Raw genomic sequence first — 21,775 nt, 5'->3', positions numbered from 1 at the left:
TTGTTCTTGTGTAGACTTGTACGTACAGTGGTACCTTGGTTTTTTAACAGCTTAGTTCTCGAACAACTTGGAACCCGAACGCTACAAATATGGAAGTAAGTGCTCCAGTTTACGAACTTTTTCCAGAAGCTGAATGTGCTCCGTTTTGAGTGTCACACTTCCGATTTGAGTGCCACACTTCCATTCAGAGTGCTATGCTGAGGTCTGTATTTTTTGCTATTTATTTTGTGTTTTTGTGGCGTTTTTGTTTTGTTTCTGTGACGGTGTGGAATCCGGTTCAGCTACCCAGTGCAGGTAATAAAAAATTACATTTTCATTTTTATCATCTACAATACTATTTTATTGATTTTACAGCACAGTACATTGTTTATTGCTTTCATTTTATGGATCAATGGCCTCATTAGAAAGTAAATTTCATGTTAAATTTCTGCTTTAGAGGTTGTTTTTAAAAGTCTGGAACAGATTAATCCATTTCACATTACTTTCTGTGGGAAAGCGTTCCTTGGTTTTGGAATGCTTTGGTTTTGGAACAGACTTCCTGAACGGATTAAGTTTGAGAACCAAGGTACCATGTATCTCTGTGTCTAACTAGAAGAACAGCCACCCTTTGCTTCCAGTCACAACAGTAGCATCAAGATGCCCAAAATCAGGTCTCAAATGATACTGAAATGGATCCATACAATCAATTTCCATCTAACAGTACCTGGAGTTGTGTAAGAACCACCTCCATGGTCACCCTGAGTAATCTATGGAGCAATCTTTTCAAACACCTAACGCCATCTCTATATCCTATAGAACAACTAGAATTTCACCAGGACTACCAGCCATGTCAACGTGGCTCTCCAGAATCCCACAGACTTCATCAGCCTCCCATTGCAAGTCATTCTAATGGCTTCTGTGTAAACCCACACCTCTATCTCTAAATGGAAGTCTAGTACTCTAGTTGAACACCTCTGTTGCTTCTGGTCTTGTCAGGCTGTTTCCATTCCTCTTACTTTAAAATGAATTGTCCAACAGTCTTCAGATTAAGTTCTAACAATGTTCCAATATACTCTTAAGCCCCTGTGTTTCTGAAGAGCCAGTTTAGAGATCTTAACGGGTTTAATGGGAGAGATTTATTGAGATAGCTCAGATTACATAAGCCTTTGAGTCATCTCACAAAGATCTTTGGCATTTGAGACCTTTCTCTTTAAAACATGCTTGCTTTATCTTTCAGTAGTTTAGCAAAGTCACTCACTAAAGCAATGAATAATATCTTTTAAGTGATAGGTCACAGTATGCATCAATTATGTGCCAATCTCTACAAATGTTAGCAAGTATACTTTGAGCTCCAAGCATAAGAAAAATCAAAATGCTACAGACCTTAATTCTTCAAATATCTCTCTCAAAGTGTTCCAGAAAACTTCCCATGATATACACCCCAAACATGTATTGTGGTAAAATGTGGCAATCCTATGGAATTATGCCATTTCCCAAAATGCAATGGTTGACAACTCCAGTCTTCCACGTGTAAATGTAAAATGTCAGAATATCTTGGCTGAGGATAAAGTTGTAGGAATGTATATTCCAGTAGAATAACGTAAGGAAAGGGTCTAGCTGTGGTTGAGACCTTGTCTCTTTTGAACAGGCAAGACTTCTATAGACGCATTAATATCCCCACTCACATATTTATAGGATGAGCTCTGGAATCAAAAATAGATGCCATGACTCAAGTAAAAGCTGTTTTTATAATATTAGTTATTGCACAGAATATTTGAATATGTAATATTGAAGAATTATTGACTATTATTGACCATGTGTGTTGCATCTAATTGGATGACTAAAAACAAATGTAAGGTACAGAATGATACATTATTCTCCGCTGAAGAATAAAATCTTACCAACTTGGAGAAATAGAAGCCTTATGGAATCTGAGAGATACTTTTCATCAGCCAAAACTGCTGCTCAGCTGTTTCGAACTCAAGCACATACCTTCTCCAAACACTACTGCTGAGATCACAGCAACAGATCAGATGCATTTCCTGATAAAGCTATGCTACTAAATCCTTTATCCCAACAAATCACAGTCTTCATAATATGTGATCCTCAAATTTGGAAGGCTTTTGCTAGACCTTTTTTTTTTTTGGCTCACTATAAAATATTCTGTCAGGAGAACAACCTTCCTTAACTTTAAAAAAATAACAGTAAGATCCATAGTTGGTTGGTGGGAGGGTGAGGTCCTGAAAGACATCTCTGGCACAAGCTTTTTTTTTCTTTTCTTCAAGAGGTTTATCATGAAAAGACCTTGAAAATCAGACTGGGCAGTCTGGCCAATTTCTCCTGAATATGTCAGAAGGATGCCATTACTGCAGCCTTTATATGCTAAGCAGAAGCTACTATGTAAAGCATTTTTGAAACCTTTACTGCAGTAATATTTATAATGGTTTGATTTTAGTTTTGAATAATGCTAGTATTTCAAAAAAAAATTAAGTGGTAATGTGTTAACTTTGTTTGTTTGTTTGTTTGTTAAATTTCTATCCCACCCTTCATCTGAGGATCAAAGGGGGGTTTAAAATATAAAAAGACAAAAATATGTAACAAAGAAGCAATACTCCCCCCCCCACCCCCAGTGCCAAAGGCCAAAGGCCTGGGAGAAGGTTTTTGCCTGGTGCCTAAAGATATGTAATGAAGACACCAGGCAAGCCTTCCTGAGGAGAGCATTCCACAAACTGGTAGACACTGCAGAAAAGACCCCTTCTCATGTTGCCACCTGCCGGACCTTTTGAAGGGGGCACATGAAGAGGGGCCTCAGATTATGATTACAGGGTCTGGGTTGGTTCATATAGGGTGAGGTGGTCCTTGAGGTATTGAGGTCCTCAGCCATTTATGGCTTTATAGGTCAAAACCAGCATTTTGAATTAGGCACAGACCTGCTGTAATATGCCCAAACTGTCTTGCATTGGTGTGATATTGATGTAATATACTCAAACTGTCTTACTTGACCACTGTAAGGGACTGGACAGAGGAGGAATGATGGGAACCGCCTCCCCAGCCTGACTCTTCCAGAGAAGAGGAGGACAGCATGGATTTACAACAGTGGTTTACAGGAGGACATAGCTCAGAGGCAGATGAGGGGGAAAGCTGGAAAATAAGGGGAAAGGAGCAGGAAGAAGAAGAGGAAGAGTTTGGATTTACTATCCCGCTTTATCACTACCTGAAGGAGTCTCAAAGCAGCTAACATTCTCCTTTCCCTTCCTCCCCCACAACAAACACTCTGTGAGGTGAGTGGGGCTGAGAGACTTCAGAGAAGTGTGACTAGCCCAAGGTCACCCAGCAGCTGCATGTGGAGGAGCGGAGACGCGAACCCGGTTCACCAGATTACGGGTCTACCACTCTTAACCACTACACCACACTGGCAGGAAGAAGAAGCACCACCAGGGGAGAGACAGCTGACAGACTCAGTGTCTTTAGAAAGCATTCCAGACCCCCCTCCCAGAACCCGGCGGGCATGGAAAGTAAGAGAGCAAAGAGCTCAGAGGCAGAAGGCACAAATCAGCCACCGTAGAGATGACATATAATGGGAGAGACAGAGGGGGTGGGATTTCACTTGGAGCAACATCATTACTCTAAGAGGCAGAATTTCTAAACCTCTCTCTGTGAATATTGAATAAAAGACACTGGGGGGGTCGGATTCCCTGAAGCCTGACAGCCACTGAATTCTGCACCAGCTGATGTTTCCAAACCCTCTTCAGAGGCAGCCCCACATATAACACATTGCAGTAAACTAACCTAGAGGTTACTAGAGCATAGACAACAGTAGTTAGGCTATCCTTGCCCAGATAGGGGCACAGCTGGGCCACCAGCTGAAGCTGATGGAAGGCACTCCAGGCCACCGAGGCCACCTGAGCCTCAAGCAACAGCAAGGGATTCAGAAGTACCCCAAAGCTACAGGCCTGCTCCTTCAGAGGGAGTATAACACCATCAAGACCAGGCAACCTCCCATCCATCTGGTCTAGAGAACCGCCCACTAACATTGATTCAGTCTTATCTGAATTGAGCTTCGGTTTGTTGGCTCTCATCCAGTCCATAACTGAGGTAAGACGACAGCCCAGCACCTCCACTGCCACACCTGCAGATGTAAAGGAGAAGTAGAGCTGTGTGTCATCAGCATATTGTTGACAGCGTAATTCAAAACTCCGGATGACCCTACTTAGCGGTTTCATGCAGATGTTGAACAGCATGGGAGATAATATCAAATCCAGAAGAACTGCACATTGAATGTTCCACAGGGCCAAAAAAACACTCCTCAAGCATCACCCTCTGGAAACAACCATCCAAATAGGACCAGAACGACTGCAAAGCCAGCTACTCGAGAAGGATACCGTGGTTGATAAAATCAGGATGAATGCTCATTGGTGTATAACTGTTCTGCAAACAAATCAGAATGAATACTCAATAGAGAACAAACAACTTGTTTAACCGTCATGTAAGCTTTGCGCAAGCAAATTGGGATGAATGCTGAATCAACAGGTTGTCTAGAGGAGCCCTCCAGAACCTTAGAGCAACTTGCAGAACTGAAATAAAACTAAGGTGGTAGGATTCAACTCAGACTTAGTCCAGTGAGGAAATTCTTCAACTCTGTGCACTTAGCACAAATCTGTCTTGCTGAAACTGATTAACAGTGGGACCAACATGCTAAAATATTTTGCTTCCCTCATGGGACTGTGTCGTGCAAAAACTGAGGTCACACACTGGGAGATTTGAGCTGTTCTTGCTTGACTGCGACAGAGTATGTAAGCTTCTATCTAATTTGAAAGAAAAGTTGGGGTCTCAGTAGTTAATCAAATTTTGTCTAGCTGCTTGATACTCTCTAATGTTGTTTCTTCATGGCATTCTATGAAGTTTAGGTCATCATAGTCTGTGAAAGTGGTGTATATGGAACCTCTGTGCTCTCCTTGTTCCTAGCACTGTTAGTTAATGGATGAGATATTTGGCATGAGCAAGCCCCAAGAGGTTAGATTCTTACCCATGTTCATAGTATTAGCTCTGAATTTCTTATTTACTAAAAAGCAACTGCATATTTTATGTAATTAAAAACAGTAGAAACTTATGCACATTCAACTTGATTTATGTCTTCTTTTAGCCCTTGGGAAGAAGTCATCATTGACTGAAAAGGGGGAGGGGATGAGGGAATTTATAAAAACTTGAAATAACAGCTAAAGACAAGCCTCTTCTTTTGTATGTCAACACTGTTTCGATGACAGGGCAAAAGGTAGGGAGCATTGTATCTACGGCATCTCCTAATACTATGGTTCCCAGCAAAGAAATGTGGGTTAGCACATCGCCTAAGAGCCAAATACTTAGGGAGTTGCCTGAAAAGATGCACTCCTGGAGAGAGGAAAAAAGATTAAAATAATGGGCCACTGGTGGGTTGGCAACAGTTCTACAATTCCGTGACTTCTGCCAAGGTTGTGTAAGGCTGCTGCTGCAAGTGATTCCTATTGAAAATTAGAATCACGCAGTCCATAGAAAGAGGTGCCATGAAGCGTGCTAAGAAAATATAAAAGAACAAGCAAAACTTAATGCTCATTCACACCTTGGAAGATGGGAGCATGAAAATTTGAGAGTGCAGCCTGTTTGATCTGTGGTGCAATTAAAATAAAGCAATTTTAACCATGCACAGAGTACTTTCTCAAACTGACTTTCAAAATATATTGAATTATGAGTCCCTTCAAATATAAAGTCCATGGGATCATTTTCATATTAAATTACAGTGATACCTCGGGATGCGAATGGGATCCGTTCTGGAGCCCCGTTCCCATCCTGAATGCAATGTAAGATGCGACGGCGTGACTGCGCAGGCGCAGGTCGCGTTTTGCCGCTTCCGCGCAGGCGCGTGACATCATTTTAAGCATCTGCGCATGCGCGAGCGACGAAACTCAGAAGTAATGCGCTCCGTTACTTCCGGGTTGCCGCGGAGCACAACTTGAACGCACTCAACCCGAAGCACATTCAACCCGAGGTATGACAGAATCTTTATTCTGCTCAGATGCTCAGAGCAGTGTACATAGTTCTTCTCCATCTGCCTTTTAGACTCACAAGAACTCTCAGTAATGCTGAGAGATCAAAACTGGCTCAGGGGCCCTGAATGAGCTTCATGGTTGAGTAGGGACTTGAACTCAGTCTCCCTAGTTCAAGCCCAATACTCTTTTAACTGCTACACCAACCACACCACATCTCCATTTAGATGTCATTATTGCTGTATCTTGAAGGCTCAGAGATGTCACAAAAAACAATTTTTTAAAATAATACAATAAAGGAGAACTGTTTGTGGCAAAGACCATTGACATTCAGTAATATACAAGAGTGCATTCTTCCAGCTTAGCTGGTTTGCCAGCTTCAGCTGTTCCTGGACAAGGATGACTTGGTCACAGTGGTGCAGGTCTTGAGAACATCTAATTTGTTGTTGTTGTTTAGTCATTTAGTCATGTCCAACTCTTTGTGACCCCATGGACCAGAGCACGCCAGGCACTTCTGTCTTCCACTGCCTCCCGCAGTTTATCCAAACTCATGCTGGTAGCTTCGAGAACACTATCCAATCATCTCGTCCTCTGTCGTCCCCTTCTCCTTGTGCCCTCCATCTTTCCCAACATCAGGGTCTTTTCCAGGGAGTCTTCTCTTCTCATGAGGTCATTGGAGCCTCAGCTTCAGGATCTGTCCTTCCAGTGAGCACTCAGGCTGATTTCCTTAAGAATGGATCGGTTTGATCTTCTTGCAGTCCATGGGACTCTCAAGAGTCTCCTCCAGCACCATAATTCAAAAGCATCAATTCTTCGGTGATCAGCCTTCTTTGTGGTCCAACTCTCACTTCCATACATCACTACTGGGAAAACCACTGTAATACACTGTGTGGAACCCTTGAGGTTGGTTCATAAATTGCGAGTAGTATAGAATGCTGCAGCCCAGCTTTTGGCAAGAACAGCTGCATGTCAGCATATTACACTGGTGCCGAAAGCTCTACACTACCTGCCAGTACATTACCAAGCCATGTTCAAGGTATTACTATTAATGAATAAAGTCCTAAATGGCCTAGGACCAGGTTCCCAGAAGAACTGCCTTATCCCTTATACCCCGGTCAGATCACTGTGATCATCTGGAGAAACTCTCCTGACTGCCCCACAGTTATCCCACATTCATGTGGTTTCTGTACACAGTAAGGCTTTTAGTATCACGGCACCAGTATTTTGGAACATTATTTTTATGGAAATCAGACAGACCCTACAATTTTTGACATTTATTTTCTTGCTGGAAACAACTTCTTCATCTTCTTTTTGCTAAGTCTTTTTAGAGATTTGATTTGATTCAGTGACAGTCATTTGTTCAGTATTTTGTAATTTTATGATATTGTAATGCTTTTATTGAATGCTGCCAAGAATTTTTCTTATGAGCTGGCAGCTCAGAAATACTTTTACATATACACACATACACAGTGCTTTTTTTCTGGGGGGGGGGGTGCAGGGGTACGCATACCCCTAAACATTTTGTGAATCTAAATTTGGCCTCATTGAGGGGGTAGTATTTCAATATGAGTAGGAAAATGAGAGTACCCCTAAACATTCTTTTAGAAAAAGCACTACACACACACACACACACATATACTCCCCACCCCTGATGTTATTTCCACTGATGCTATACTATGTATTTATTTATTATATTAGTAGTCTTATTTCAGACAGGGGAACTCAAAGTGACTTACACAAACAAGAGTAAAAACAAAGCTCTGTAGCTTGAAGTTTTGTCCTCTGTACTGAAAAAGTTCGGTTAGGATCACCACAATTTGGAAGGTGAAAGCGGGGCAGTGTCATGCCTATCACTAACCCGGTTCCAGGCACTAAGTCTTCGTAGGAAGTACTAGACACCCCACAGGTTGAGGACCTTGAGGAGCAGGCAGACCTCCCTGAATCCAATGCTCAGGGTGCCCCGAGAGGCTCTCTGATTTGATACCTGATGAAAAAAAAAACCCAGAAGTGAAAGAGGAGTTGGTGGAGCACTCCGCCCCCAAACTCAAGTGTGCCACTTCAGGTCTAGGTCAAAGAGTGACAACACAGTATTCGCTTGTGGGCCCAGAGTTGTCAGTCTACTCGTGAGTAAGGAATATGCAATCCCCAATACTCCTTCATTGCCAGTAGCTGTATTTAGGGTGTGGTTTAAGAGGCCAGAATTTATAAGGTCCTGAGCCTTCTAGTTGCTGGAAGCAACATTGGTTCCTAACTCCTAGCATCCCTGGCTTGCTTAGGCTCCCTGTGATGGGGACCTTTTGAGGTGGCAAGGAATAGGGATTGTCCTAGCTTTGCCCACCTTCTGTTTTCCAGGATGTAAACACAGCTATATGGGACAATCTTATTTTTGCATCCCAATGGTGGAAGGAATTATTAGACTACCACATCCCCATGAAAATCGTTCTCATTTTTACTCCCACCTCTGATGGTCACTGATTTAGTATAATTCGCTTTCAAAGTTTCAATGCACATATCATTCAGCTAACCTTTCCCTATTTTGTGTTTTCTAAAGCACCAACATTGCCTTATAGAGGCATTCTTTTGAACTGGCTTCTCATCTATGCGAAATGTGTTCTACAAATTCCTCTGAAAAGTTATTGTTAAAATAGCAATATTGTTCCCATATGTTTCTCTCCATAACTGATCTTCAAGCCCTAGAAGATAAGCAAGACAACCAGATCACTTTCTCTATCAGACTGAATTTGAAGAGAATTAATTACATTCAAAAGGCTTGTCAGATTGGAAAAAGGAGAGTTAAGAGATCTGAACCAGCAGCAGATGTTGGAGAATACTGATCCAATTATTACCTAGCACAGAATATACTGGAAAAATGTTCCGGAGGCCAGCAGCGACACAATCTCTCTGGGTGGCCTGCCCATCATCTCTTGCTGACTGATCTTTGCTCCAGAGTTGTCATTCCACAGAAGGCACTTGGGGTCATGATGACACTTGGAAAAAGATTATTTAAGGAATGATGTACCATTCCTTCGAGACATACAATAAAAAACTCTGCCATCAGTCTAAATCACTTTATCTTTTGGCCTGTCTATTCAGCCCCACCTATGGGACTATGTACAGACCACTGCTCTGCTCCACATGAGTGACTGCACCCAAGGGCTCATACATAGAGGTAGTGCTATCTGAATATTTTGGTTTGAGTTTTATTTCATTTCTTTTTCAAACTTTTATTGTGTTCCCAGTGCCTAGCAAGTCCTGCATTTTTTGAGATTTTGCTTCTCGTAAGAAAGTAGGAATCTGCCTTATACCAGATTATTTGTTCATATAGCCCAGTATTCTGAGTATCTGTAGCTCTCCAGAGTCTCAGCTGGAGGTTTTTTTCTATCACCCGCTGTGGTGATCACACAGGGTCCCTGGACGTTTCACCGTCTATTGATCCCTGTGCCACCACTTGATTTCTCACTGCCACCACCCAGGTCCTACCTGGTACAATACTGAGTCCAGTCAGGGTTAAATTGGAACATAAACTTCTGTTTATTTATTGCAGTTTAACAAGCGTGTGGTTTCATAAATGGTATCGGTCAATTACAATCATGGGGTGCCTATCCAGACCTATAACTTCCGCTACCTGCTCTCACTCACTAAACCACCTGTCAGATATTTATTTGTCTTCCTAGCTCCTAACTGTTCCTGACTCAGCTTATTTCTCTATGCTAACTCAACCTCCCCACAGATTCTATTCCAATTCACTCCCACTCCACCCAACCTCCCAACGAACTCCTCCCTTCGCCCCTCCCAGAGCTGGTTTTATAGTCCCTCTGACTCCACCCCCTGGGTTCTGATTGGGTAACCTGTTTAACTATTTCACCTCCAGCACTCTCATATGTTAACGTCACACCTGCTACCTCCTCCTTTTAGCAGAAAGTACCAGGGATTGAGCTTGTGGATTTCTGCATGCAAAACATGTACTCCGGCACTTAGCTATGGCCCCTCCTTTTTCAAATGATTGATTGATTGATAGTATCTGCAGAGTTTTCATCAAGATTGAAACAGTGATGAAGAATGCAACGGATGTGTAGCTCACTCAAGGCGAATCCCCATAGAAATGCTTATACATTTCCAGAATTGTGTTAGGCTTACCACCAGCTGTAGCTGCACATGTTGGCACTGGAGATTCAGGGCATCATCTCTCTCTCTCTCTCTCTCTCTCACTCACACACACACATAACCACACCTACATTTCATCTAACCACACCAGCTTGGGAAGTTTGTTAAACCCAGTGGAGACCATCACCCCAGCAATAATTGTTCGAAGGCACAGCTTGCTACCACAGCTGAAAAGCTATAAACTACTATATTGGAAGAGGGGGGAAATTTGCCAGATGGCTCTCTCATCATTGCAATGTTATAAAGCAGCAAAATGTTTTAATTGCTGCAGAAGGAAAAGAACTTCTGCTGGGACTGTGGTTTACATCAGAAACAAACCTTCTTTGAGGGAGATGGCCCTTCTCTTACCTTACATATCTCTGTCTGGGGGGAAATGTGTATGTGTCTGCATAAACCCTGAAATGGGCATGATTTCAAACCCGTAGAAGATCTTGCAAAATGGATTTTGCCCTAGGTTGGGGGTAGGATTGATGCTAGACTCTATCAATAAGGAGAACATTGGCAGCAGACTATCAAAACACCATTGCTTGTATGCCTAGATCAGATGCAACATGGGTGGTCATAAGAACTCCATCACGAAGCAAATTTGACAAGTGGGTGGGGCCACCCATCTCTCAATAAATGTGTGTCAGAAATGACGCCAGGTCATTAACATGCTGCTAATGGGAAGTCAAGGACGAGGAGGTCACGGCAGCCATGGTTAAGAGGTCACAAGACTCTGGGTATTCAATAACCATGCCACAGTGGGAAAATTTGTGGAAGAATAATTGGAAATTCACAAACTGTTAAGTCTTAAGAGAAAACTTCCTAAAAATGCAACACTGATGGTATCTAACACCTTGGAAACTGTCAAAGATGTACAAAAATGTCCCAAGTAATTGCTGGAGGTGTGGAGATAAATCAGGCACTTCCTATCACATGTGGTGGCTATGCAAAAAAAAAATCCAGGCTTTTTGGGAGAATATCCACTTAGAAATACAAAACAAAAAAAAAAAAGATTTCCTTTAAGGAAAACCAGAAGCTTATCTCCTGGGGATCACAGATTTGAAAATCCTGCAAAAAATGAAGAGTATATTTTCATACGCCACAGAGGCAGCAAGAGTTCTTATCGCTACAAAGTGGAAAAGTGATGAAATCCCCTCTACCCATGAATGGATCCAAAAGCTAACAGATTATGCGGAGTTAGATAGTTTATCAGAAAAAATAAAGAACAAACCAAAACAGGAAATTATCTCAAAATGGGAAGTCTTCAAAGTTTATTTGAAAAACAATTACAGTCGTTTAAACTCTGTCGCCGCATTTGAACAACTTTAGTAGTAGATTTAAGAAAGATAGGAAACCTAAGATAAATCAATAATTAGTTAATTTAAGATAAAAATGTGTGGTGGCAACAAATAATAGATAATTGAAACAAGGAATGGGTGGGAAGTCGGGTCTATAGTCGAAGAACCGCTTTTTGCTTTATTGATTTGTAATTCATATTGTCTTTATCACTGTTTTGTTTGTATTTTTCCTTTTTTGGTGTATCAACAAAAAACAAACAAAAAAAAAACGCTGCTAATAGAACAGCTGAATCAAGCTAGACTGTTCTTCCTTTACATGAGCTGGTGTGGGAGGAAGTCTGTGATGCTTAGCACTGAAAAATGCAGGGCTGCTTCAAAGATCAATGCTGGGAAGAAACAGTCCTGGATAATATCAAGTTTAGGGCAGGCAGGCAGGCAGGCAGGCCTTCCTGAAAACAACCTGGTGGGCAAAATGGGGGGGGGGGGCTAAGCCTAGCCTGTGGGCCAGAGGTTCTCCATCCCAAGCTACAACAGTAATAGGTAATTTGTTGGCTATTATTTCAAAGATACCTCGATCCTCCTAGGGACTATATATGCATGAGTGAAGCTTTGGTGCATATTCCCTAATTGATGGGAAACTGTGTATGGCAGGTGGGTTCTGCACACATAGTCCAGCTGCACATACAGAACCCTTTCAGGAAATCATCATAATCAATATTACGGTCCAGAGACCCAACAAATCGTTCCAAAGCAATACACAATTCAAACAGCCTACCTCCAGGTTAAACAAGCATTTTGTTCAGAATATAGGGAAATCAGCAGTAGCACCAATGAACTGGTTAGGAAGCAGACCAGGATGGGCTGGATTTGTGATGACTGCATCTTAAGAGAGTTCTGTATCTACAACCTCAACTGCTGAGCAAAACACACAACTGGATCAAGGCTGGTATTATTTTTTATTGTTCAGCAGCTATTCAAATACAGAGCTCTTCATGGTACAAAAGTTCAATATGGACAACCCTTTTATGGACAAAATGAACAATGTCTCTTTAAAAGCGATTGTGTTTCTCTAGTCAAAATTATGTATCTGCCAAGATTATTAATGAAGTAGAAAGTGCAACAGAGGTAAATACGGCCTTGGAAAACAGCTGGGGGCGTAAATGTGAGTGGTATCCATTCTCAGCACTCTACACTGAGAGAGGAAAACTTGCTGAAAAGAAGCTGGAATTTATTAAAAAGGTTTTTCAAAAGACTGTTGAGCTATTGTAATGACTGTTTCTTCCAGTGATCATAACTTGCTGCAGGCAAAGTAGTTCATCTTCAAACACCCATCACAAATGAATGCAAGTTTAAATTGTGTTAGTACAAAGAGCTGCTCCACTTGCATGTTCATAGAGTGAACTATGTAAAATCAACATGCACAAGATACCCGGTCATTTTCAATTGCATGTACAGCAATATGAGAAACCTATGTACATGCCAAGGATACTGTAGTTGGGTTGAAACCTTCTGTTGCACGAGCATCTCTTTAAAACATGCCGTTTGTTTTCTGTAAAACAGTAACCCTCTCAAAAAAGAGCACACATAATGGAAAATCTTGACGAGGAAGCTTGGGTTGTCTAGGGCTGTCAGTGTTGATCTTTGGCAATTCCACATCAACATTTAATCCACTGCAGGAGTGTTTCTATGGTCCAGTTCAGATGTACCAGTTTAATAAACCATGACATGAACAATTGTTTTACTTATGCAAGTGTTTTACTTATGCATTCCTTTATTCCCTCCTCCCTTCCCTCACACTTTCATAATGCAAAATGTCTGGGGTTTGTTAAACCACAGTTTCCTGTTACATCCAAACCAGGAAACTGTGATTTACAAGTGACTGGTTTAACAAATCCCAGAAGTATTTTAATTAATCTCAAATTATCATAACAAGGAATTATCTCCTCTGTGCTTCCTTAACATTATCTTTTCAACTTTTGCAGCCATCTTATCTTGAATATAGTTACCACATATGCACTAAGGACAAGCATCTCTATACAAAACTGAAACCTATTTTCTGTGTTTTAGGGAGTCGGAGTCCGATTGCAGATCAGCCTCAAGGTAAAATCCAAAAGCGGGCATGAAACTGACTGTGATGATATATCATATGAAGTAGAGGGGAGGGAGCGCCATCTATAAGAAATCATATTGTGCGTTTGGGTGCTACATTCTTACTGCCCGTTATTCACTTATAGCTCATTCATTGCAAGGTGAGAAATGGTGATTAAGTGCAGCGGCATATTAGTGTTACCAAGAAGATTCAGCTGGAGCTCTGCACATGCCCTGGAATCATGTGTTTATTTTTTGCCTTTGTTGTGAGCAATGAGTGCACCATTGTTGCAAAGTATCAGAGAACTGCAGTAGATCAAGATAAATATCCTCCCATCAGGTGGCGTCTCAGCAATTTCAGCCAAAGAACCTCTGCATATTAGGTGCAACCCCATTAAACTCCCCACTGTAACAGCAATAAAATGCTTAATTAGTCCCCAGAACCTTTTGCAACTGGCATTCAGAAGCATAGCACCCATAACAATGGAAGTAGAATGTAGCCATCATGGGTGGTAGCCTGGGCCAGATTTAGGTTTGATGAGGCCCTGAGCTACTGAAGGTAATCGGGGCCCTTTATATGTGATATTATAGGGAGCAGGCCAGCAGGCAGGTCCCATTACTTACATCATAGGAGCCTACACAACACAAAACATTGTTGCTGCCTGTAGGTTTTATTTTATGTTTTTTATCTTATATTTTGGAAATGTAGATCCAGTTTTTTTCCTTTAAATATTTTTGGGGCCCCCAAGAGTGTGGGGCCCTAAGCTATAGCTTGTTTAGTTTACTGTCCAAGTTGGTGGCTATCACTACAATTGTTGGGAGCAAATTCTACAGCTGAACACTACAAACTATATGAAGAAGTTACTTTTTTTCACTGGCTGATGAGAGTTGTAGTTCAAGGGCACCACTTTGGAGAGGCTGGTCTAGATAATGGCGCTGAAGAAGATCCTACATGTAAAAATGAGAATTTTAAGAAGTGAAAATCCAGAGCCTCCTTGTTTGTAAGATGTTCTTATTCCACATGCAAGGCTATGTCAGACAAACAGAATTTAAAAGATGAGGCATTAAAAAAATTAGAAAACAATAATACAGTCGTACCTTGGATCCCAAACACCGCAAACCCAGAAGTGAGTGTTCCGGTTTGCAAATGTTCTTTGGAACCCGAACATCCGATGGGGCTTCCACAGCTTCCGATTGGCTGCAGGATCTTCCTGCAGCCAATCAGAGGCACACTTTTGTTACCAAACGTTTTGGAAGTCAAACAGACTCCCAGGACAGATTCTGATCGACTTGCAAGGTACAACTGTAATGAAGGCTGTGAAAACACTGTGCTTTTTTGAAACCTTGAATGCATGCCACAGCAGATAACTTGATCTTGCAAGAACATCTTGCCTCTTCATGAAATCTCTTTTGTCACTTACACCTTCTGATATCTGAGATGGCATTTGATGGGCTATTAAGTCTGTTTCCAACTGAGCAGTTTTTATAAAGGATCTTCTCCTGAGCTTGATGTTATGATGATGGTCAGTGCCATTTTTCTAGAAAAAGAGGTGCCAGAGCTCACCATGAACCTCTCCCTTGTTCTTTGAGAACAGCAATGGGGCCCACTTGTGAACTGCTGGAGCTGAGCTCTGGTGAACTCCAGCTTGGGGTGGGGGGGACTCTGGTAATGACTGCAGCTTGAGCAATGTGGAAAACTGCCAAATCAAATTTTGGCCCAACTAAAAGGTAAAAAGCTAAAGGATCCCTGGACGGTTAAGTCCAGTCAAAGATGATGATGGGATTGCGATGCTCATCTCGCTTTTCAGGCCGAGGGGGCCGGCCTTTGTCCACAGACAGCTTTCCGAGTCATGTGGCCACCATGACTAGCCGCTACTGGTGCAACATAACACCGTGACAGAAACCAGAGCACACAGAAATGCCCTTTACCTTCCTGCCACAGTGGTACCTATTTATCTACTTGCACTGGTGTGCTTTCCAACTGCCAGGTTGGCAGAAGCTGGGGCAAAGCAACGGGAGCTCACCCCGTCGCACGGATTCAAACCACCGACCTTCCGATCAGCAAGCCCAAGAGGCTCAGTGCTTTAGACCACAGCACCACCCACTTCCCAAGTAGCCTAACTAGCCCAGTACTGTCCACGCTGACTTGGAAATTAGCCAAACACTTAGTAGTAATGTGAAATGATCCTTGGGGAGGCAATGTTGACGTGTCCTCCTCAGCTTTGTCTGCAGCTCCACCTGCTTCTGGCTCATTGTGGGTGCAGGGATTTCATGACTTGTGTTTGCCTTTTGTGCAGTGCACTTTCAGCTTGAAAAAGAAGAACCGAAGGAAGTAGAGGTAACACCAAAGAAAAAGGCAGAGGTAGGCAACTGATCCTCATATCTGCCATATGCATTATAAAATAAAGGTTGCTTTGCATTATAAAATAAAGGTTATTTGGTTTGGTGGTTTGGAGAAGGCTGAGCCGTTAAGCAGTTTATATCCCATTAGTTCCCAAAACTTTTTCTTCTGAAATTTTTCTGAAGTCACTGAGTAGTATACTTGTATCACTGGCATCCAGAAGAACATTGTTGCACAAAACACCACATAACCAGGCATGGCCAAACTTGGACCTCCAGCTGTTTTGGGACTACAGCTCCCATCATCCCTAGCTAACAGGACCAGTGGTCAGGAGTGATGGGAATTGTAGTCCCAAAACAGCTGGAGGGCCCAGTTTGGCCTGGTAACATTGTTGCAGGATTGATTGCATAGTGCAATATTGTTGCACTATGAGTTTCCATAATAATGGCTGTGGCCCTGGATTTCTCTGTCATGCAATATTAAAACAAAAAAATTCCTTCCAGTAGCACCTTAAAGACCAACTAAGTTAGTTCTTGGTATGAGCTTTCGTGTGCATGCACACTTCTTCAGATACTTCTGGTATCTGAAGAAGTGTGCATGCACACGAAAGCTCATACCAAGAACTAACTTAGTTAGTCTTTAAGGTGCTACTGGAAGGAATTTTTTTGTTTTGACTATGGCAGACCAACACGGCTACCTATCTGTAAATGCAATATTAAAACTCACTTGTCCACTTGCTCCAACAGGCAAGGAACATTGGATACAACCCATTGCCCACAGGCTTTATGCAGCAACCAGAGCAGGGAGCAGAACTTTTTACCTGAAAATTTATTAGAGGTTATTAGGGAAAATGTTCTGGATGTCCATTCTTTTCCCCATTTTATTGCCATGTACTGTCATTCATTTACAGTGCACTGTGATCTATGTTAAGGTGCTTTGTAAGATTCTTTTTCCCTTTGTTACAGTCACATTATATTGGAGATGGCCCAGATTTCCAACGTTCACTGTTCAACCTTGGTGGTCAAAGTCCTCTGGTCGTATATTACCTTAAGATGCATGGAATATCTAACACCTTAGCAAACATGCGGGCTTACAGGATTAATCACATTGAAATCTGCAAAGTACCATATCCTTTTTAAAAATAAAAATGTAACTTCAGCTGTATTTATAAAATTGGGATTAATTCGGTTCTTTAAAGGATATTAGGTGGGTGCAGTGCTGACAATGGAAGAATTTTAAGTTTGCACTTCTGAAGATTTGGTTTTCCTTTTCACCAAGACAAACTAGGAGTTTGGGATCAGTTGCTGCAACTTCTTTTTCCACTTGCACCAGACGATATCTGAACTGGGCTGCTAAATCACATCTCAGGATCCAAGTGTCTCTCATCTATAATCTACTGATTTAGAACTGTGTTCCAGAGAACCCTGGGATTCTGATTAGGAAGTTTTTCAATTAGTAATGGCAGACTAGTTACCCGAAAGGCATGTTGCTCACCACAAATGATCTGCAATGTGCAGGGGAGGGGGCTGCAATACACAAATAGTTTTATGGCAGATCTTGGTATTCCTGAGCAGATGGATCAGTCTGGAATGAGTTTCCTGAATGCAAAAGGTTTAAAAAACTGTTGCTGCAAACCCTCTGGCAGCATTCTGGTCCTGAGTTTGCCCACTGGCTTATGGTGGAATACATTCCAGTTGTCCAAAACGATGTGTTCCTATACTACATCTGGATTAGACACCGGGATCGTAAGAATGTGCTATTTAGGAACCTGAACTTCAACATGAATTGTAATACTTGAAAATTCCCTGCTATAACCTAGCCAACCTTTAAGAGAGTTTACACACTGGGATTTGGCTATAATGCTAGTACCGGGTCGAAGGCTGTATCCCTTTCATTTCATATGATTTTAAGGTGCAGTGCCTAGTTATTGTGTTGGCTTCCTTTGGTTAAATTAGGAAGGGTTTTTGGAGATGAGGGTCATTTTAATTAATTTTTGTTCAGTCTTACACACATAACCATTTCCAACAAGTCTGGGTTTTAGCAGAGTTAACCATTCCCAATGAAGATTAATGCCTGGATTCCCTCAAGCATTTTTTTTAATGATAATTCTTATTGCTCTGCTCTCCCGTGTAGCAAAATGTTTCCACAGGAGCAACCTTTCCCCTCAGAGGAAATGTTACAGGATTTGGGGCTTCTTAGTTTAGAGAAAAGGCAAGTGAGAGTCAACATGGTAGAAGTGTATAAAATAGGCATAGTTTGGAGAAAGTGGATGAGAAATGGTTTTCTCCATCTCTTATAATGCTAGGACTCGAGGGCATCATACATTAACAGATTGATATGCTTTATTATGAGTTCTGTAGAATGACTGATTCAGAGACTGATCTGTGATCAGAATGCTACTTTGTTATAGTAATTGTAGGTTGAACACCACCCATCCCATTTCAGAATCTGCTTAGAATTTTCAACTTGTTTTTATTATTGCTTGTTAGCTGCCCTGAGCCCAGCCTTGGCTGAGGAGGGCGGGGTAAAAATATAAATTATTATTATTATTATTATTATTATTATTATTATTATGCAAGACTTTTTTGAGTGTATGTTTTCAGATATCCTCTCCCAGCTTGCATTGTTGGCGCCAACTTTTCAGTTTTGCTTTCATCTTTGTTAGTCACAGTAGCTTCCATTTTCCAGTGAGTTTTCAGCCAGCCTTCAGAATTTCATGCTGGACACTCATCAGAGCTCAGAGCTGGGCAAAAAGCCCTTTATAGGTCTGGAGGGAAAGAAGGGGGTCGGTTATAGGTTTGCCCCTGAGAGACAGAGAAGAAAGTTTCCATCTTTTCTTTATCTGCTCCTGTGAGTGTTACTGCTTTCTGGAGATTTGGGTACTAGTCCTTCTGCCTTCTACATCTAAAACTATTGTTACTGGCTTCCAAACACTTTCCAGTGTGTCTGTATCTTTCCTGGATTTTCAGAACTGGACAGCTGAGGTCGCATATTTCACTATGCTTCAAATCTTCAAGTTACATGTATTTGATCTGCCAGTAACCATCATCCTATGTCAGCATCTTCATCAGAATCCAACTTCTAATTGCTACTGGCTTTTAAAAACAAATCCAGCTGAAAAGATATAAATCAACTCTTTTGGAAAGTTTTTGTTGGAGTATCTAAAGGAAAGGCTTTGTAAACATAATCTTCTGTTCTGATTCTGACACTGTTGGTTTTCTTGCAAGGAATTACCTGAGAAGAAAAACTCTCTGAGTTCAGGACTTTTCAAAAATGAGTTTAATCGTAGTGTGACTTTTCTTGGTTTTAACATAAGCCTACCATGATCAAATTCCTCTTGGATAATAGTACATATCTGTATCAAATCTGTTTTGTGGCTCTTCTCTGCAGCCCTAGATTTATCTTAAGGAAATTTGGTAAATCCTTTCTTGGGGCCTTTATTTATTTTACATACTATTTCCTAGTGTATTTATTTCCCTTGACTGCTACATCAGCACTGGGAACTGTGTGTGTTTGCATTTGTGATATTTCTTAGATTTTCAGGTAGGTAGCCACATTGGTCTGAAGCAGTCGAAATATATAAAATAAAAATTAAAAAATTGTCCAGTAGCACCTTAGAGACCAACTAAGTTTGTTCTGGGTATAAGCTTTTGTGTGCTTGCACACTTCTTCAGATATTTCTTAGTTATTGTGTAGGCCTTCATATGTCCAGTTCTTCCTTCTAATAGTTGACTCAGATGGTAGGTGACAACAGGGCTGTAACCAAAATGAGGCCTATGAAAAACAAGATGGAGGCATTAGCGTGCTTTGGAGGCACCTAAAACTTGCAGAGGTATTTTTAAAAAATAAATTTAAGGGCAGGGTGTTGCACACCCCAATAACTATTCCAGTGAAGACTGTCTGTTTAGTAATTATTTAATTTTTCAAAAGAAAAATAGGAAATCGGGGAAGGGGGTAGAATGGTCAGCTGGAAGGGGCATGGCTGGCTGGCTGAAACACTGAATAGGGGCATACCTGCTAGTACATGATGGTTTATTGCAACGTGGTGTGAGAGATCTGACTTGTGTTACAGAGCTTCCCGTTAAAACTAAGGTTCCACATGCCTCCAGGCTTTAAATTCAGATTCCCAACTGATTTCACAGAGGAGACCAATGACATAGGAGATGACCCAGTTCCCCATCATCTCTTTCACTCTTTCACCCTGGCGCATTGCTCCGCATACAAGAGCAGTGTTAGAAACTGAGATATGAAAGCTAGGAACTAAATGGCACCTTAAGCCTAGGCTATAGGTGCAACAATGGAATGTCTAGGCACGCTATATATATATATATATATATATATAAATAAAACAAGAACACAAAGCTGACAATGAATGAATTGCAGCTAAAATATTACGTTCATTTTTCATGTGGTCTAGTCCATTCCCTGCCCACCCTCCTAATATTCTTAAGAGGGTCTCTTCTCCAATCTTCAGAGAGGAGCTGGAAATGGGGAGGCAGAAAAAGGACCTCCTTCCGCTCTGAAATCCTAGGCACAGTGCTGCGCCCAGAGCTCAGAGATTGCTGGTGCTAATGGAACTCTCTGTCACATAATGCGCCTAGAAAAATGGAAGTTTTGAACACTGTACACAAGTCCCCTTCTCCCCCACTGGCTTCCTTCACACAGGTAGAGCGGACCTGTAGCTATTGGGGGGTGGGTAGCTAGGATTTTTGTCCCAGGCGAAGCCTCCAGAGGGATGCCATTGAGGCTCCCAGCCACAGTATGTGTGTAGGCAAATGCATTTGTGGGGGTGCCAAATGGGTCTGTGACCCAGGTGAAATAAAACCTAGTTTCGCCCCTGGTAGAGCAGACTGTGCATGCCCAAATAGTAGTGAGAAAGTACAGTGGTACCTCGGGTTACATATGCTTCAGGTTACAGACACTTCAGGTTACAGACTCCGCTAACCCAGAAATAGTACCTCGGGTTAAGAACTTTGCTTCAGGATGAGAACAGAAATCATGCTCCAGCAGCGCAGCAGCAGCGGGAGGCCCCATTAGCTAAAGTGGTGCTTCAGGTTAAGTACAGTTTCAGGTTAAGAACAGACCTCTGGAACGAATTAAGTTCTTAACCTGAGGTACCACTGTACAGTGGTATCTTGGTACTCAAACAGCTTGGCTCCCAAATGCCACAAACCTGGAAGTAAGTATTCTGGTTTGTGAACATTTTTCGGAAGCTGAACATCTGACGTGGCTTCCACAGCATCCAATTGAGTGCAGGAAGCTCTTGCAGCCAATTGGAAGCCGCCCCTTGGTTTTCAAACCATTTCAGGAGTCAAACAGACTCGTGGAAAGGATTAGGTTTGAGAACCAAGGTACCACTGTACTGTGGGTTGAGCCCAGAGGAAAAGGTGAGCAGCAGTGGTGGGGAGGAGAAGGAGGAAGAGGTGGATCTTTCTGAGAGCATCTTGCCCAATGGCCACCCCAAACCATGAAAGAAGCAACTGCAGACCTGTCTTCAGCTGTCCTGAGAGAGCTAAGGAGACTTAATGGAGAACGGCTCAGATCAGAAAGAGCTGTGGTGGGAGAGGAGAGGAAAGAGTATGCTATGGGACACAGAGGAAAGGAGGTTAACTGAATGGGTTGAAAAGAAAATTATTAAATTGTAAGAAAAATGTTTTTTCTATGGTTTACATACTGGCGCATCTCTCTCGGGTTAATAAAAAACGTAAAAGTGGTCCTTGGCGTGGTTTGCGTTATGCACCACTGGTATAAAGAAACGATAATATTTAGGTAGATTGAAGCAATTTTATGCAGACGCTTGTAGTCCCCCCCCCCCCCGAGGCTTTGCTTAAAAATGCATCATAATGCTTTGTATATTATTCTTCTGGAAGACAAACAGACCAATCTTGTAGAAGTCTTTC

General features: G+C 41.8%; 2 protein-coding genes across 5 annotated transcripts in view; one reads left to right on the top strand and one right to left on the bottom strand.

Moving 5' to 3' along the window:
* FGF7 (fibroblast growth factor 7) overlaps window positions 1-1,613 on the bottom strand; it is a 56,260-nt gene extending 54,647 nt beyond the window's left edge. Inside the window, exon 1 of the mRNA XM_083712958.1 lies at window positions 1,363-1,613. The gene's annotated coding sequence lies outside the window, so the exon portion shown is untranslated. The remainder of the gene's footprint in view (window positions 1-1,362) is intronic.
* Window positions 1-21,775, top strand: part of FAM227B (family with sequence similarity 227 member B) — a 108,421-nt gene that overhangs the window by 80,031 nt on the left and 6,615 nt on the right. For all 4 annotated transcript variants that reach the window (XM_083712796.1, XM_083712797.1, XM_083712798.1 and 1 more), the window contains exons 11-13: window positions 13,514-13,546; window positions 15,832-15,896; window positions 16,841-16,996. In XM_083712796.1, coding sequence (XP_083568922.1) covers window positions 13,514-13,546; window positions 15,832-15,896; window positions 16,841-16,996 — 254 coding nt within the window. The remainder of the gene's footprint in view (window positions 1-13,513; window positions 13,547-15,831; window positions 15,897-16,840; window positions 16,997-21,775) is intronic.

The sequence above is a fragment of the Podarcis gaigeae genome (genome assembly GCF_964106915.1).
Source record: "Podarcis gaigeae genome assembly, chromosome: 14".
Lineage (NCBI taxonomy): Eukaryota > Metazoa > Chordata > Lepidosauria > Squamata > Lacertidae > Podarcis > Podarcis gaigeae.
The sequence above is the reverse complement of the archived record's forward strand: the minus strand, read 5'-3'. Positions and strand labels throughout refer to the sequence as shown.